Source organism: Pecten maximus, chromosome 15 (genome assembly GCF_902652985.1).
Source record: "Pecten maximus chromosome 15, xPecMax1.1, whole genome shotgun sequence".
Taxonomy (NCBI): domain Eukaryota; kingdom Metazoa; phylum Mollusca; class Bivalvia; order Pectinida; family Pectinidae; genus Pecten; species Pecten maximus.
Window position 1 is genome coordinate 29852401 of NC_047029.1, and position 18951 is coordinate 29871351.

General features: G+C 34.9%; 1 protein-coding gene across 2 annotated transcripts in view; it reads left to right on the forward strand.

Annotated features, from left to right (window-relative positions):
* LOC117343589 (polycomb complex protein BMI-1-A-like) overlaps positions 1 to 18951 on the forward strand; it is a 30667-nt gene that overhangs the window by 7160 nt on the left and 4556 nt on the right. Inside the window, exons 1-8 of one of the 2 annotated variants that reach the window (XM_033906020.1) lie at positions 7640 to 7953; positions 12315 to 12426; positions 13653 to 13749; positions 14802 to 14857; positions 16328 to 16375; positions 17369 to 17474; positions 17751 to 17811; positions 18799 to 18897. In XM_033906020.1, coding sequence (XP_033761911.1) covers positions 12315 to 12426; positions 13653 to 13749; positions 14802 to 14857; positions 16328 to 16375; positions 17369 to 17474; positions 17751 to 17811; positions 18799 to 18897 — 579 coding nt within the window. In that variant the 5' untranslated portion in view covers positions 7640 to 7953. Of the gene's footprint in view, positions 1 to 7639; positions 7954 to 12314; positions 12427 to 13652; positions 13750 to 14801; positions 14858 to 16327; positions 16376 to 17368; positions 17475 to 17750; positions 17812 to 18798; positions 18898 to 18951 lie in introns of those variants that run through there. The other variant, XM_033906019.1, reaches the window with a different exon arrangement.

The following is an 18951-nucleotide window of genomic DNA, read 5'->3' on the forward strand; positions in this document are numbered from 1 at the left end:
AACGATTTTGACTTAGAAGATAACTGGACTTTGGGATTTTTGAACTAGACAAATCGCCATGCATTTATACAATACAGTTACACCCGGATTGACCTCAATACCATCATCTTTCATATCATTGCTGCTGGAAGAAACTACCTCGATTCCACTCTCCGGAGGAATCCTTTGTTCTGGGGGTTTGAGATAAACTACGGGAAAAGTCTCGCAACTATATACTTTTCGTTCAAACTAGAAAATATCTATGTTTGACATGGTCAAGATGACCATCGCGATATGCTGCCCTGCCCTGATGTCATTGCTATTCTATTTTTGTGAACGCGAACTCCACATTCGCGGCACAAGCTGTACCTACTACCGCTTCCCCTATCGAGCAACACTTTATAGTACAGACTACAGAGGTACTTGATTTCAGGTTCCGCATATTGTACCGGACGGTAGGGGAGGGGGGGGGGGGGGGGGGGGGGGGGGGGGGGGTTCATTTTAGATATAATTATTAGCCATCAAGCATGATGCGATAACTGACCAACATTTAGACATATGATGTCATGTGACCAACGAATCACTGTCTCGTATCGAATGATTCGTTTGTGTATTGGCAAATGAAATCACTCTAATTTGAATTGCTCGGTCACTCAGTTCCGTCAAGGTTCAGAATCAGAACTTGAATGTTTGTTTCATGCAGTATTATTATGCAGTCAATATATCCAATGTGTATCGATGGAAAAAATGCGACATCCATAGACACGCCACGGCCCACGAGAAAATGCCGGCAAAATGTTCATCTCCAGTGTGGTAGTGAGCGAGGGCAGTCTGGACATGTCTCATCGTGACATGTATGTACACTTTTCGATTCCGCCATATTGATTTCATTAGAAATACAGATGTATATTGAACGGGTTACTTCCGGTAAAGGAAATGTGGCGATTACATTCGAGGTTGGAATCCGAGCCTTGACGGATTAGACCGAGATGATTACGCGGCGATTCGCAATTTGCTAACGAAAGGTACCGTCTAAAATTATAAATCATTGCAACCCATGATTCGTCATAGTTTTCAGCCGTGCGTGTCCCCTTCAGTGGTGCGAAGTGACCGTCACGTGATTACCTTGAGGCTGACCCGGTCGTTACCATGTCGACACTCTATTGTGAGAATAATAGCCTATTTATCGCCCATGTAAATATCATGTCACACCGGGCTCCGTACTTCGTAACCGAGTTCATTAAATAGACATCACTTCTTCATCTAAGCGTCATAAACGCTTGTAAATCATACAGCAGTGCGGTACTTTACAAGCTTCTCTGTGTATGGTGCGAGTATCATAAATCATGTTTTAACATTATGTAATATACGGAGTGTAACATCAAGTTCTGATCAAATTACACCGTCCTGACATTATTAGAGGTGTGTAGATCGCCATGTGATAGACAGACCGGTGGGTTTCCGAAGTTTACTATTGAATGTTTAGTTTCTGACCGAATTAAACTTTAATATACATCTTATCTGGCAAAAAACCCAGTAATGATACGTAATTGAACTTTATAAACTAAAATTTTTGAATTCCACATTCAGTTTTCTGGGTTTGAATATATCTGAGTAGAATGCTTACCGGAGCTCATCAAATCAATTTATAGAAACTAATAATAGAGAAACGAGTTATTAATATTTCTACCAATTAAATCATCACAGCTGCTAATTATTATACATTAGGTCACAGTTTATACCAGACAAATGCATGTTACTTTTGAATTAAATGTTGATAATCATATGTCCATTAGTTTGCTATATTTCTTGTGTATGTAATTCCGGACAAATTAAATCTCGAATTATACTTTAAATGACCTGTATTTTTTTTCTGATGTTTGATATTTAATATTTAAATTTAATTGAGATTGATTTAGTTTGCCTAGTCAGCGTGGCGGGTACTACAAATGTGGACATTACAGGCTTGTTAGAACTGGTGAGATCGTCTAACAAAATGATTTATATAAAATTAATTGGGATGTATGACTGGTTTGGGAAATTTGACAAATAATTAAAATTTTGTGGTTACTGAATAATTGCTGAATGAATTAATATTTAGAGTATTACCGCTGATAGGACATAATTTCAACCAGGAAACTTTCAAAATAAGGAAAACAAGTCTAGGAAGTTACAAGGTAAAAATACCCCACTCAACACCGCTTAGGAAGTTAGACACCTTCAGATCATTATACAAAATGTTTATTTTTTTTACTCGGTCAAGTCCTGAGATGTGACCTTGGTCCATTTTCCGCAAAAAAGGGAGAATGTAGATGTGAAATGCCATGTACTATGTATACTGTCATTTTATTATATATATATATATATTTTATGTATTTTCATTATTTTATAGACAATGAGCTTTCATATGTATATATATATTATATACAGAAATCTGTAATAGATAAAAAATGTAACCATTTACAATAGTTTTAATTACCAGAACAATGTTCCATATTTTACTGTTGAAGCTATATATTGCATCAGTATATTAGATAGGTACATTTTTATGAAATCATGTTATTTTAGAAATACTTGCCACCATTGTTCTCTAATTCATGATATTTTCCAAAGATAAAAAAATCAATATAATTATATTTTTTCAAATGCGTATAGACCTTTTATGAAATAATACTTAAACCATTTGATTTATTCCTCTGAGATATCTGTTAAAATGTTAGGAAACAAGATATAATTACTAAAGAACTCACCAAGGTGAAGTTTGGTACCACCAAAGAAATTATTGTTTTGGCTTCATTTCTTTTAAATTATTGAAATGAAGGTACCAATAAAATACATCAAGTTTACTTCTGTACCTGATATGTTGTTGGGCTATCTACATACACACATATGTGAAATACAACCAAAGTAAGTGTTTCTACAAGCAGAAATTGGAAAAGGGACAGAAATTATCATTTAAACTAACTATAAATATTTGAAAAGTTATACAATTTTGTTTGAATATTACTTTAGTTTCCTCCAACTCTTTTGAATATTGGATTATAAAAGAAGAAAAATGATAAAAACATAGAAAATCCGAAAATATACTCCAATGTTACAGTATATTTATTGATAATTAGTTTCGGATTTTTTATTTACGAAGTACCATTAGATTTTCAAGTTTGTTGTCAAAAAATAAAAGAAATTAACAGTTGAACAATTACTGAAGGTAGCATCTGAATTATGCATTAATCAATTGAAAAGCTATTGGAATAAGACTACATAATATCGCACTGCACCGATGCAGACAAATGTATATATTCTATACATGGTTTATATCTAAGGAACGTAAGATCTGAGCAAGCGTTACAAAGTTTCTGAATCTTGGGACTGCTTTACCACACCGTTGATTAAACAGTGTATAACCGATATGCACCAGTGGTGTGTCCTCTCAGTAGACACACGAATAAGCCAATCAGCGCACAGCTCAGTCAGGGTCCTCCTCGCAACGGCCCGACATTTGCTTTACAGAGTAATTTGCATACAACTTGTGTTTACCTGCTCTATACTGTGCTATACGGATCTAATCCTAGTAGAACGTCTTTGTTATGTTAATTTCAATACACAGCGACTATAAAAAATACACACGGCTTAACTAGATATATATTCATTACCTTCCCTTCAAGCAGAAAGATATTTTTGTTCACTTAACCTGAGCCATAGTTAGGTGTCTGAGTTAACTATGTCGATGTTTATCTATAATTTTCGTTAATCGTTTAAGCCCGGACAATAGTTATGGAGTTATTATTTAATAACTTTTTTACCAACCGTTGATACATTCACACGTCAGAAACAATGGTTGGATAAATAATTCATGAATATCCTATATATAGTATTCAATCAAATCGGATTAATTTCTACGACGAATCATGAATATTCACTAGATTGTTAAAGGACAGACGAGATGGCCGTAACAAAGGAATTTCTGTCTCCTTGTCACCACCCAGCGGGAATCCATGGTGAACTGTAATCTGTGTCATGACCTCACTTGACCTCTCAGGTTAAAATCAAAATTAGAATGGTACCGGAAAGACGGACTGTATTAATTTTTGTGTTTTAATTAAACATTTTTTTGAACATTTAATATTAAAAAATGCCACGCGTGAATTGACCTATTATGAAGCCATTCTTAGAAAAGACGTGATTTACATTACGCATATAAAATATATATGTTTATGTAATACTATTTTTGAAAAAAGATCATCTTCACTACTGCAATTTTTTTCCGGATTAACAGAAGTTTTGTGATGCAAACATTCAATAAGCTGAATTTTCATGCGAACCGCTGTCTGACATGTGTACACACAAGTTTTAAATCATTGCATGTCATTATAAAAAGATCTTTCTACGAATACAATAAATACTGCTTTAAATGGGAATGACGTATGCTATTTGACCATGCGTAAATGTTGTGTTTAACATGTTATCGATAGCCTGATTAATGGTGACAAATCCACTCGGCAGTGAAAATGCCATTATCCTGGTGAAACATAGAAAATAGAGTCGATCATTACACTTCCAAATTCCCATTTCTACTACCTTCCACCAGAAGCATATACAGTATTCTATAAATATATATATAACCCACGTTTTAGATTTCTAATAGGACTCCGGGAGTCGACTCAGTCGTTTTGTGGTTAGATTTTTCTAATATAACCTCTCTGCGGCAGATCGCTATCGGCTGGGTTGCTAGATCACGTGGTATGATAGATGAGAATTTAATGCATTGCCACTACAGGGTGGTCAATCGTGGCGACAGAAAGAATTGGTGTTGTTCCAATACCGCTGGGTGACCTTGCCTTACAAAGGTCACACACATTATGACGGAATCTGACGATAATTCGGGATATGATATTTAATTGCTGTTCTTGATTCAGCGGAACACTAGTTTGTACACAACATGCACATGTTTACATAAAAGTGAATATTATGGAGATTAGAAGAACCACGTGACACGGGATTTGAATTTGATTGGTTGCACATTCAATACAACAACTAAACTGGATATGCGTAATTTGCATACCCACATTACCACAGACGGAACTTTGTGCTGGTAATTTCAGATGTTGAAGGATTTAATGGACAATTTTAAACTAACCCACAGCTCTCCATTTTGGGTATAAAATTCGAAAATAAATTCGAAACTACGGGTGTAATCAAAGAGGCATATTGCAGGTATTTATGAAGAATTCGTGAACTTATACGAGATTTCTGTTTCATATATGGTTTTTTTTTCAATGAAGTTGTGCCTGTTTTATGGTTCAGTAATATAACTTATGATATATATCTTTAAGCTGCTGCGTCGCTTATGATTCCATATGATCGGCGACGAAATAAAATATGTATGATGTAGTGATAAAACATAGAAATGTGCAAGACATGTTTAGTTCATATAATGACCTAAAATGACGCTTAATGGACATATCTGAGGATTACTGGTAAAATGTATATAGTCGTAAAATAGAACTTGATGCATAGAAAATACACTTCAATAGGTTTTAGTATAGAATGATACATACAATATAATTCATAAGCATTTCTGAATCTTTTTTATTTGCTATAGTTTTAAAACAATATTTTGCAATCTAAGATGGAGTTTGGAAATGGCCTGATGTTAACTATTTATTCGTTACAGAGAGAATTCCACTTTTAGGAAATTTTATAAGTTGAAATATTTTCCTTCAAATAAGTATTGATTATCTGTCATATCCTGTGCTTGTAAGATGAATGGATTCCATAAGGCTCTGTTCATGATGTAATGCATGGAGGAAAATATGAAACATAAACGTTTGTGCTGTGGTCTGGTCTTAAAGTTCTACTCAACCACTCTTCATTTAACGAGTTAAAGTCTGTCTCTTAGAAACGTTTTAAATATGCAATATTAATGGGAGAATTTTGTGTATGTGTCCTCAAATGTTAATAAGAATTTTTGTTTTCTTTTAATATTTCATCAAATTATGTGCTGTTATCAATAACAAAGAAACAAAAAATCAAACCAACACCAGCATATTAACATTTAACCTGTCATCTGGTTATGCTTGATACTCACTCATATTATCTCCCAAGAGGGTCAATTCTTCAGTTTTCACTAATCTACTAGATTTCATATGGTTGGCCTAATATGACCAGCTCGGATGGGGGAAAATGCTGGAATCACCAAATATTTTTATTAATTTTAATCAAAAATAGACAATTTGAGTTCAGTTTTGTGTTAAGTATATCATCAAAATAATGTTTAAATACTGCAAGGAATATAATCTTAATACACATAGATGCCATAGGTCTACAATAAAATTGATTTTAATTCATTTTTGCCATGATCATGATCACCCTTTCAGTCTTGACTTTGAAGGCTGTGGTCAGAGCATTTGAAAGTTAATTGATAAGGCTGTGATTGAATATATGATCACTGCAGATTCACGAGTCTAAAAGTGTATTATTAATGTAGAGTTACACTTGATTTGTCCAAAATATAAACCACAGGGATTAGGCACAGGTTTCAGTTGTTTGTTTATTATATATAATATATATAATATATATATTGTCTATATTGGGAATGGGTGCCTAGTCTCTGTGATATAAACCTTGGACTGGTATTGAATGGTGACTTAAATGTGACTGGTATACATACTATGTATGTAAATATATATCATTTCATCTTAAATGTTACTAAGTTTTCATTCAAGCAGATGGGTATTATTTGTTAAAAGATATGCTCATATAGATTTGGTTTATCAACTTCTAAAGATAAAGTTTCTATTTCTTATAAGGTATTGCATTTCATTTAGAAAAAAATATCTTCTATAATTTCTTATTGCTCTTACATAACATAAAATTAGGAGAAAGTGAAAGAGGAATACAAAATATACAAAACGTTTTTTTTTAATTCATGTCAGTTCCACAATGAAATCACCAAGAAAAGGGGAAAAAAATAGTAATGAACCAATTTAAATGAATAAAATGAATTTTGAAAAATATAAATTTACAACAAGAAAGAAATGAATAGAATACTTTTTTATGAATAAAATAGAGTATTTTTTCAGAAGAAGCAACTCGGGTGAACAACCCAATACAAAGACACAGGATGAATATGTCTCCAATCTTTCTTTATTTATGTTTGACTTGGGCACATTAAACTTATCCGGGGCATAAAATACACACACAAACGTCAAATTGACTACATTTGTCTTTTATCTTTTCCTTGAAAAATGTATTTTTAATTTAAATTAGTCTGTCTGATGTCGATTGAAACAAACATTAATCAGTGATGGTTTTTTTCTCTGAAAAAAACCGAGAACTATTTGAAAATACCTCTTATGTTCTCATTTATGCTCAGTAAAACGTATGGCATTAGTTAAAGCAGGGTAGCCTGGGGTCTCTTGTGAATGCTGGTGTGATGTGTGTCCCGGTGTGTAATGAGCCTCGTCCAGAGACGGCTTTACCTATATATACATATATATATATATAAGTGTATGCTAACTCCTCGCTAAAACCACACACGCATTCGACCCCACAAATGGAAAAATCGACATTATGTAAATTTTTGAAATCACGAACCGTTGCTCCGTGTGTATAAAGTCTAAACGCGCTGTTTTGCCATGCCCAGCCAACGTAGAAAGCCATTAACAAGATAAAATACATAAATATATATACACACACATCTCGGGAGTAGCAAGTCCCCCACTAACTGCTAGCGTAAAACTTATCATAAAGCGATATCGAGAGACTTTTCATGCTCCGTCAATCCACGGCTTATTATCTCAAATTCGCTGCATTTAATAACAGTGCCATTCATCATGTTAGCGTTCTATGGTATGGAAATCTCTCTCCCCGACGTAAGCTGGCTTCTATTCAGCGTAGAAACCTCCGGAGGTGCTCACGCACTACTTTCACAGCGGAGTGCGAACGACGGAGAGATGGTAAATCGTCTATCAGGTTAGTAAATATAGCACAGGGAAACGAATCTTACCAATATCTCGTCATTTAGAAGCCGTAAACTCAGTACAAAAGTGTCTTTTTGTCTCGTCGCGAAATTGTATTTAATTCTTGCTCGAAATTTAAATTTAACCGTTTGTCTGTCGAGAATACAACGCTGTAACTTAAATTACTAATCGTATTCCATTATAGAATCATTGGATTTCGTAAATGCTTATAACCAGACGGATATGAGAATCCTAAATGTCACTGGATTTACGTATTTGACATAATAATTCCCGTGCTATTTTGTTACACTTCTAGTGCATACACAGGGACCCGATAATTTGTTACGGTCACTTCTAGGCATATTGCGAAATAAACCATTGACTAGCTATCCTGATATGTTAAAAGCATTATCATTAACCTTTTAGAGGGTTAGATCGCCATTGACGAGAAGTCACATCCGTCTATGACACAGGTGCTTGTGATGTTTAAAGCAATATGGGTGTCGAGAACAAAATCATAATTCATTATCTGACTTTTACATTATCAAAACGCTTATATCAATTTACAAGGGAGTGCTTTTATAGTAAACATTACGATAACATTTATAATGACTAAGATAAGGCGTCTTTACTGAATGAAATAAATGACATTAAGGGATAAACCACATTGAGAGGCTACTTATACCAGACTACCACATTGAAATATACCAGACAACCACATTGAAATATACCAGACTACCACATTGAAATATACCAGACTACCACATTGAAATATTCCAGACTACCACATTGAAATATACCAGACTACCACATTGTAATATATCAGACTACCACATTGAAATATACCAGACTACCACATTGTAATATATCAGACTACCACATTGAAATATACCAGACTACCACATTGAAATATACCAGACTACCACATTGAAATATACCAGACTACCACATTGAAATATACCAGACTACCACATTGAAATATATCAGACTACCACATTGAAATATACCAGACTACCACATTGAAATATACCAGACTACCACATTGAAATATACCTGACTACCACATTGAAATATACCAGACAACCACATTGAAATATACCAGACAACCACATTGAAATATACCAGACTACCACATTGAAATATACCAGACTACCACATTGAAATATACCAGACTACCACATTGAAATATACCAGACTACCACATTGAAATATACCAGACTACCACATTGTAATATATCAGACTACCACATTGAAATATACCAGACAACCACATTGAAATATTCCAGACAACCACATTGTAATATATCAGACTACCACATTGAAATATTCCAGACTACCACATTGAAATATACCAGACTACCACATTGAAATATATCGGGCTACCACATTGAAATATACCAGACTACCACATTGAAATATATCAGTCTACCACATTGAAATATACCAGACCACCACATTGAAATATACCAGACTACCACATTGAAATATACCAGACTACCACATTGTAATATACCAGTCTACCACATTGAAATATATCAGTCTACCACATTGAAATATACCAGACTACCACATTGTAATATACCAGACTACCACATTGAAATATACCAGACTACCACATTGAAATATACCAGACTACCACATTGAAATAAACCAGACTACCACATTGAAATAAACCAGACTACCACATTGAAATATACCAGACTACCACATTCAAAATATAACAGACTACCACATTCAAAATATACCAGTCTACCACATTGAAATATATCAGACTACTAGTACCATAATGAAAGACTTCTTATATCAGGCTACGATTCAAGAAATTGTTAGTGCAGAGTTTGACCAAATTTCGTACATTATTTCCTGTCACCTGTGTTACCAGATTTCGTACATGACTTCCTGTCACCTGTGTTGACCAGATTTCGGACATTATTTCCTGTCACCGTGTGACCAATTTCGTACTGATTGTTCTGTCACTGTTGACCAATTGTACATAATTTCCTGATCACCATTGGTGAGACCAGATTCGTACATTATTATGTCTGTGTTGACCACATTCGGCATTATTTCTGTCACCTTGTGACACCGATTTCTGTACTCAGTTGCCACATTCACATTATTTCCTGTCACCTGTGTTGATCAGATTTCGTACATGATTGTCTGTCACCTGTGTTGACCAGATTTGGTACATGATTTCCTGTCACCTGTGTTGACCAGATTTCGTACCTTATTTCCTGTCGTCACCTGTGTTGACCACATTTCGTACATGATTTCCTGTCACATGTGTTGACCACATTTCGTACATTATTTCCTGTCGTCACCTGTGTTGACCAGATTTCGGATATTATTTCATGTCACCTGTGTTGACCAGATTTCGGACATTATTTCATGTCACCTGTGTTGACCAGATTTCGGACATTATTTCATGTCACCTGTGTTAACATCGGGAATCGTTGTACTTGTTCTGGGTAATTCTCGAAAACCTAAATTAAAATCTCACGAATAAGTTACAAACGAGATTTATTGTCTTAACATGAAATCAACATATGAAATTTCCTTAAGACATTTGTATTCAATATTACTGAAACATAGGATATTACTTATTAGAGAGAAAAATAACTATGCATTTTTTTTTTAAATCTATTAAAATACAACAAATAAACAATAAAACAACACACAAAACAAAGGAATTCAATTGCAGATCTATCCAGTAAAACATTTTTCAGTTCTTTCAGTGAAAAATTAGAACCTAACCGGATATACAGACCAGTAGTATGAAAATTGAATGTCTGTGTTCATGAAGTAAAACGCGATTGAAAATTCTGTTTGATTTTTTTTCCGGACGAAACGGATCGATTATTGGTTCCGCGTTTTAGTGACGCCCTCGTAAACCAAACCCAATTAACGCCAGTTCCACGATAAATAGCGCTTTTTTGTGCTATTGTCAACTCCGCTGGGAACGATTTCCAGCTCTTGGCATGCTGACATAGTAATTTCATCGAAAATGATGCTTCCAACCACGAATTTCCATCTCTAACTCAACTAAGACACATTTCTTGCATGGAATTTTGCGACATGTCATAAAACGGTCGAGCAAATGGTGCTGTAACGGCTTCCAGTAACGGGAAGTAATTTGTTTAAAACGCCATTTTCTCCTGTCTGATATAAAATTGTCAATTTTACAGAAATATATTATCTTTGTGTTTTACAAGATGTTGCAGTTTGTTTCAGCTCCTCACTTCGAAGTTCTGGGTAAATCCTAAACCTTCGACTAGTCTTACGATGTTTCTACGTGTTACTCTTTAGGAGATAGTTTGACATTTAGTGAGGGTGCTCTGGGTTCTATCATTAGAATGTTTTCCCCTGTGTAACTAGTATTGTCTAAAATTCACTGTCTTTGTTATCAGAGATGCTGCAACGTGAAGACAATTTGTTCTTTGTACCCAAACAACGGTTAGTGTTGTCATTTGTAAAAGTGGTTGTGGAAATGGCGTTGCTTTTGACGGTCACTGTTTTATTGTGTGAAGCAGAAGGACGCGTGTTGTTACCGAAAGGTTAATCTCCAACGTTAATATGTTACCATATATGTCGTACGAAGAAAAACCCAAACAGAGGATATCTAACAGTGTCTTCAGTTATACCAAATATATTCACGAGTGGGCAAATATTTTGATATTTTTCACGTGTACGTAGCAGGAGTGATAAATATCAACATGTTAGCCACACGGGTGAGATACATTTGGTATTACTGAAGATACTGCTGGATATTCTGTTTATTACATTTAATAACAAAATCTACTTTGAAGTTCTCCCGTTGTTGTTTATAAAATCAGATTTATAAGTGTTGTTAATATCAGAAAAAGTTATGTTTTTTCACCAGTGAAAAATATGACTTTTGTAGAATAAATAAATTTGATAGTTCATTGGTAAACATGTAATTAACAAAAAATACATAAGTCATCAAATTTTATCTCAAGTTCGCTGCCATTGTCATTTAAAGGCCGATTTAATTATTATCTCAAGGTCAAATTAATTGTTATTCAGAGGTCACCATCATTGATAAGAAGGTCATGATTTTAGTTTAAATGTCACAACTATCACTATCTGAAATCTCGAAGTGTTGTAATCTGAAAGTCAAGGTCATTGGTATTATCAGAATTTGACCATTCTTTAAAGGTCACTATTCATCCGAGGTCACCGTATACCTATGTGTCACTGTCATAAAGGTCACTGTGTAACCTTGAGTCAATGTATCCTAACGCCAGTGTATACATTAAAAAGTCACTATATTTATCTGAAACTCACATGGAGTCATTACTCCAGGAGGCTAGTAGATAACATTAATATGACGATGGTTTCTTTTTACGGTTTCAGATGCATAGAACGACCCGGATAAAGATAACGGAGTTGAACCCCCACCTGATCTGCGTGCTGTGTGGGGGGTACTACATAGAGGCAGCGACCATAATAGAATGTCTCCACTCCTGTAAGTACCCACCCCGGCAATTTACGTCACCGGACATTTGTACCTGCCAATAGCTGATTACCACATTATCTCCCCTTGCTTTATTGTTGCTACAGTAAGGTGGCGCTACTAGTCTATAGTTCCGACTCTCTTGGCCAACTGAAGTTACCGTGTTCGTTTTGTTAAGATATCTAGGTGACGAATGATAGACTTTGAATAAAACAAAAAGACAATTAATGTATATATATACGCGATTGCTTATTTACATATCCCTACTATAACACAATAGTTATCAATGAAAAGTGTTTTTGGTCCTGTAATGGACATAATAATATTTCACATTACAAGAACTCAGTTGGATATGTCTCTTTAATCACAATCGCGAACCTCGAATATGTCTCTTTAATCACAATCGCGAACAGCAAAGTTGATGTTAGATCTTTACATCAGTCCCTATACAAGAACCTTTACACAGGTTATACTGTAAACTATTTATAATCGTGCCAAGCAAGGATGGAGGTCTTTCAGAATCTGCGAAAGGAATATGATACGTAGTCAAATTGAAGAGGACAATAATTACACTTTCATTTTGGGACAGTTTAGAGAAATAGAAAAGATATTTCAAAGCTATTCAATGACATCAGAACTTTAGAACATTAAAACAGTTTTCAGAACAATTAAATTATTATATTTTGGAGGTATTATCAATATTTTGGTGACATCGAAGTGATTTTAGGGTAATTTGGACCTTATACACAGTTTTTAATTTCACAGTTTCATAGTTTTATTAAGACACACAGACAAATGACTGGAGGAACATATCAATAAGTGATAAGCACATTCACGAGATTTCAGAACAATGACGAGATATTGGAGAAACTGTGGGAACACAAGGCTGTTCAAAAATGATATGTTCTCCCCAAAATATTTGTTGTCGTCTTTTCCGTTTCCACATATTCATGATCAGTTGCATAGACCTGATATTTGCATGCTAAACCCAACCTTGTGCAAAGATATTTTTAATGGGAATGTTCGATCGATTCAAGCGCCTTTGAGATGGGCGCTAGTCAAAGAATATGCAAAATTTGTATGGTTGACAATAATATCAAGTGCATTCTTCGAGGGAACAGCCGGAGAACTTTTTCATCCCCTTGTTGCAAAATGTTGCATTTGTGAATAAAAGTCTTGAATCTATACAACAGACCGTGTTACATTGATTATTTCGGATTTCCTTTGTATTTTTTCAGTTTGCCGTACATGTATTGTTCGCTACCTGGAATCAAGCAAATACTGTCCGATTTGTGATGTCATGGTGCATAAAACCAAACCACTACAGAATGTAAAGTAAGTGATACGAACAGAAAAATAACTCCAAAATCCAAGGTTTCCAGATCTTGCCAATGTAAACTCTTCTGAGCCCCTACAATATGTTATGGCAAATCTAAGGCTGGCGTTTTCCATTCGTGAGGTTCTAGACACGCTTTTAACTCTTTGACTTTGTTTGTATCTTCACGTTTGACGCTACAGAGATGCTACATCCAAATAAAATACGGCCCGTAGTACTTCTATGTAAACGCGTGACACCTTTTATCTTTATGAAAGAGATCACAGGTATGCAAGATTCCTAAACAAGATTCCAAACGAACCAACTCGCATCCAGCAAGATGGCGCCTGCACTAGCTACCAGTTTTGTATGAGCTTTTCACCCATAGTTTGAAACTTAGGATCAGAGAGATCTCTAAGAGATCAAAAATACAAGTCTTGCTTTATTTGTGATTATACATATTTTAGAGACGGGCCAGTCTGGAGAGCACGTATATACCCTTCGATTTGCTCATAATTCAATGCAATACAATACAATTCTTTATTAACGAATTCCGGTCCACATGGGGCAATATAGGAAATACAATCACAAAGAGGTAGAGTGGCCAAAAGACAGATGAATGGACATGTATTTATACTAATATAAATTACAAACACATAAACAAAATTGCTTGTAACATGCTCATATTGTAACCTATGACGACTTGTAAGTCAGCTAGATTGGCTATTACAAAATCAATACAAAATGGATACAGAAATAGATTGGATTATTTAATACATGTACATGTGTACGCCCGAGAGAACAGAAAAGGCGCACATACCATACGGTGGATGAGCCATTGGATACAAAGACGACGAAAATGCAGACGGGAAAAAGATAACAGCATTGAAATATCACACACAAATTGGGAAAATATATAGTATGATTTTCACGAAAACAATAATTGTAAATGTGTGTCATCCGTAGATGATTGAAAATCTGTTGCATACATATTGGTCTTTATAAATAATTTGATGTTTCTTTAGTTAATTATTACTAATTATCTTAATTATTTAGTTCAATTTAATTTCAGATCAGACAAAACGCTACAGGACCTTGTGTACAAGTTAGTTCCTGGGCTATACAAAAGTAAGTGATTCTTTCCGAAAAAAATATGGGTATAGAAAATAAAAGGTGGAAACTGGCATTGTTATCGCCGAACCGCGTCCGAAAACCTGATCCTGACAACATGAATATGAACATACATGTAAGATAAGATGTAAGATACCACGGGTCGACAATAGGTACAATAAACTGGGTTTTTTTTTCTTTTAATACTTTAACAATGAATCATATGCAATTAACAAAGGGCTATTTCAATGGTAGAATTACACGAAATGGATATTCATAGCAATTTAAAAAAAAATGTATAGAGTAAAGCAACACCATGTAATTACACAGCGAGCTTTATGTAATAAGCTTCAACTTGATTCAGTTGCAAAGGATTGATTGGGAATCCAACTTGTTCGCGAATATCCTGTTTAAAATAATTAAACAAGGCTTGAACATTTGAATATGTAAAAGCTATTATGTAAATATGAAGACACGGGAAGTCAATGAAAATACCATCTATTTTGTTTTTACTCTTGACTTTGTGACGTCATCATAATTGTACTCATGACGCCACAATCTGATACCTGGTATTTTATGTTAGATGGCGAAAATGAAGGAGATTGCACACAGCTATCTTCAATTAATGTGACGTGCATTCAAACGTAAATATTCTGAATTACCTTTTTTTTTTGTGGGAGATTCGGCAACTTCCAGTTTATGCCGGTTCCACTTAACTTTTAATCGGTTTTGTATTGAATTGCTTTCTGAAGGGCTATATTTTTCAGGAACTTGTCCAAAATAGTTCTTTTCTTGCCTTAAGTAAAGGCAGATTGGGCACTTTTTGTTCGGTCATTTTGATGGCCATTGTGAATGTACGGGTCATTTGAAATTTGTTGTCATTTGTAAGCCAGCTGTAATATATACCAGGGGAACTATTGTCACATTGTAATTACCTACATTATGAAGCATGCTTAGCTGTTCACAAGAGATAGGTATGATTAACGTCCGTGCCGCCCAAAGGGTTTCTGACTATTTATAAACATATACGAATCGTCCCATGCCATGTACCGTAATTAATGCGAGATGTCATTCAAACTTTGTAGAAGATACATGCGTTCTTTCAAACTGGAATCGTGGTTGTCCATACACAGTCAATTACACACAGTGCAGTGTAAACCGTAAGAACCACAAGCTGTCACGTTTGATTAATTGGGTCGTCCCTGTAGGTTGGTCATATCGACAAAAATATATGTAAACGATCGGCCTAGGTTTAATAGTGGTGTCTTTTATAGTATAACAAACACGTCCCACGATTCAGCAAAATTTTTAACCTTGTGATTTAACGCTAAGTTTTGTTGTTGTAAATTGCATACCTCGTAGGCATCTAGGAAAAAGTCACTCTAGACTGTCATTTACCGGTTCTGATCTGGGGTATTTCCTTAGAACATCGATCATTACGATAAATTGTTAATGAGACGTTTTCATAAGCACGCTTTGTTTTTGCAGGTGAGATGAAACGCAGACGTGACCTGTACAATGCCCACCCAGAAGCAAGTAAGACTGGAGATATAATTTCTAAAACATTTTAATTAGCTTTCATTTGCATACAATTTCAATAATAATTAAAATGGAATTGATATTCTCTGTTTTGAACAGAAGCATAAATAAAAATTCGAATTATACGGAAAATGTCGAAATGGCACGATTGTGAAGTTAATTGTTTTGGCACTTCCGCTTCAACGAGTTGTACTTTGTTTATGCCATGACAGAATGACGAATTGTTTGTTTATTTTATGTTAGCGGTTACGTAACGTAACACGTGTGTCTGTAGGAAATCTGATATAAGTTTATGTAGACAGTGATGATAAATTACTGTGACATGTTAGTTAGATTGGTGTTATTTTCACCACCCAGGCTGTCGATGTAGGCCGCACCACTAGTCACTCTTGACCTGGTGTATAAGTAATATATTTGACGATAGTATAATACTACTAACTGAAGGGTCCATGTTGCCATTTTATCATTCAGGATTTAAACGTAACACTTTATCAAACGTGTGGAGCGACAAGAATTATTTTTCAGAGAATTTGGAAACTGATTATAAATGTATTAATTAATTTTATGAAACAGACTATAAGTTCATTGATGTTATCTTCAGTAAATCCATTTTTCGTCGTTTATATAAACTTTGAAAATGCTGAAAAGCATAAATAATTGAAAATATTACCAGTGTACACATTATGCCATTCTTATTCGTATACCTTTGAAACTAGGCATCAGTCAGTTATCTGAAACCTGATTATTTTTGATAATCAAATATCTATATTTCTCAGGAGTTTTTTTTTGTAACGGCGATTATTTTTAGGGTAAATTCGTACTTACTCTTAGAGACCCTAGAATTGACCCGACGTCACCGAAGATTTATTATACATGGTTTTGTATATCGTCTAGACATGATATAAAACACCTATAAAATCGAATACGATTCCATCGTAAATGAAGTTTATATGAGAAGGTAAAGACAGTTTTATATGTTTCCATTGCCAGCTCATCATTGCACTGGGCCGAGCGAGGAGAAGGGCGATGAAGATCAAGACCGACTCATCTACACGTACGATGAAAAAATCAGCCTATCGCTTGAACTCTACTCCGAGTAAGTGTTCAACTTTTTTTGGTAATTAAACACACGTAGACTGAAATTGGAAAGATTTTCGTCATCCGATATGATGAAGTTTTAAATTTCACTTAGAGACAAGTTGATAAAGAGAGTCGATTGCTGGATTATTACAGTATTATCAATTACCCTGACACTAAAGCAATGATACTGCCAGCATCATCAGAATTTAGATTATAGTCAACACCAAACAGGGTATAGTTTATATTATTATTTATATTTCAAAAGGACTGAATATTTTCCATTTCTTTAAAGATGCGTTCCGGAAGAAGTTCTTGGTACTTATAAAGAGGAGGATAATCCCGACAGAATGAAGGTACAGTCGATCAGTATAACATATAGGGGCCGCGGTGACCCAGTGGTTAAGGTGTCCCGACACTTTATCACTAGCCCTCCACCTCTGGGTTGCTAGTTCGAAACGCACATGGGGCAGTTGTCTGGTACTGACCGTAGGTCTGTGGTTTTTCTCCGGGTACTCTGGCTTTCCTCCACCTCCAAAACCTGGCAGGTCCTTAAATGACCCTGGCTGTTAATAGGACGTTAAACAAAATAAACTTGACCAAGTATAACAAATAGAAAGTAAGAATACGTGACGTATGTCGGTGTCTAGGATTTCCCTAAGCAGGACTTGAAAGTGGGTTCAATGTAAATTGGGGAGATTCTTCTGTGACATCTGAGGGCATTGGAAGTGAGCAAACTCGAAACGCTGTTCCCATGGCAACATGGTATGTCTTTCTGTACTTTGTGTTATTGTTACTATGACACGGTGTTTGCTTTGCTGTTGCGAGGACGTCAACACTCTTAAAAGTAAAAAAAAAAAAGAGATTTCTACATTAACCAAGAATATACATCAATACTTATATTGCAACTGAATCATCAGATAACTATCACGAATTAATCAATAATCGATTTCCTGGCATAACTTGTACACTGATAAAAAGGAAATAATGTCGTAATATCATAATATAAAACACATTTTTAAGGAGCTTGTATTTTCCATTATCATGTGGTATTTATAGTGCATGCCAGATTGTATGGCATATGTTATCATTATTTGGTTTTAAACATACTTGTAAAACTAGTTCATTTACCTGTATAGCAAAAATCTATTTTTGTATAGAAAACTTACTTTATGTTTTGTCACCCACCAAATGACATGAGTAGGTTTCCTTAACTTTTCTCAAGCTAAATCAACTCCTAGCATTAGTTTTTCCGGGATACATGTTTATCAGATGGTGAACTTAGTATCATTTAATTTGTTTCTTTTTACATCCATATGTAAGTCATTATTAACTTGTTCCAGAAAAGGGATGTACGGTATCTGCAGTGTCCAGCGGCTGTGACCATTGGTCATCTCAAGAAATTCATCCGGATGAAATTTGACCTGCCATCACGCTACAAGGTACTTTCAATGTTTTTTATTTACATGATATATAACAACTTGAATATGAGACAT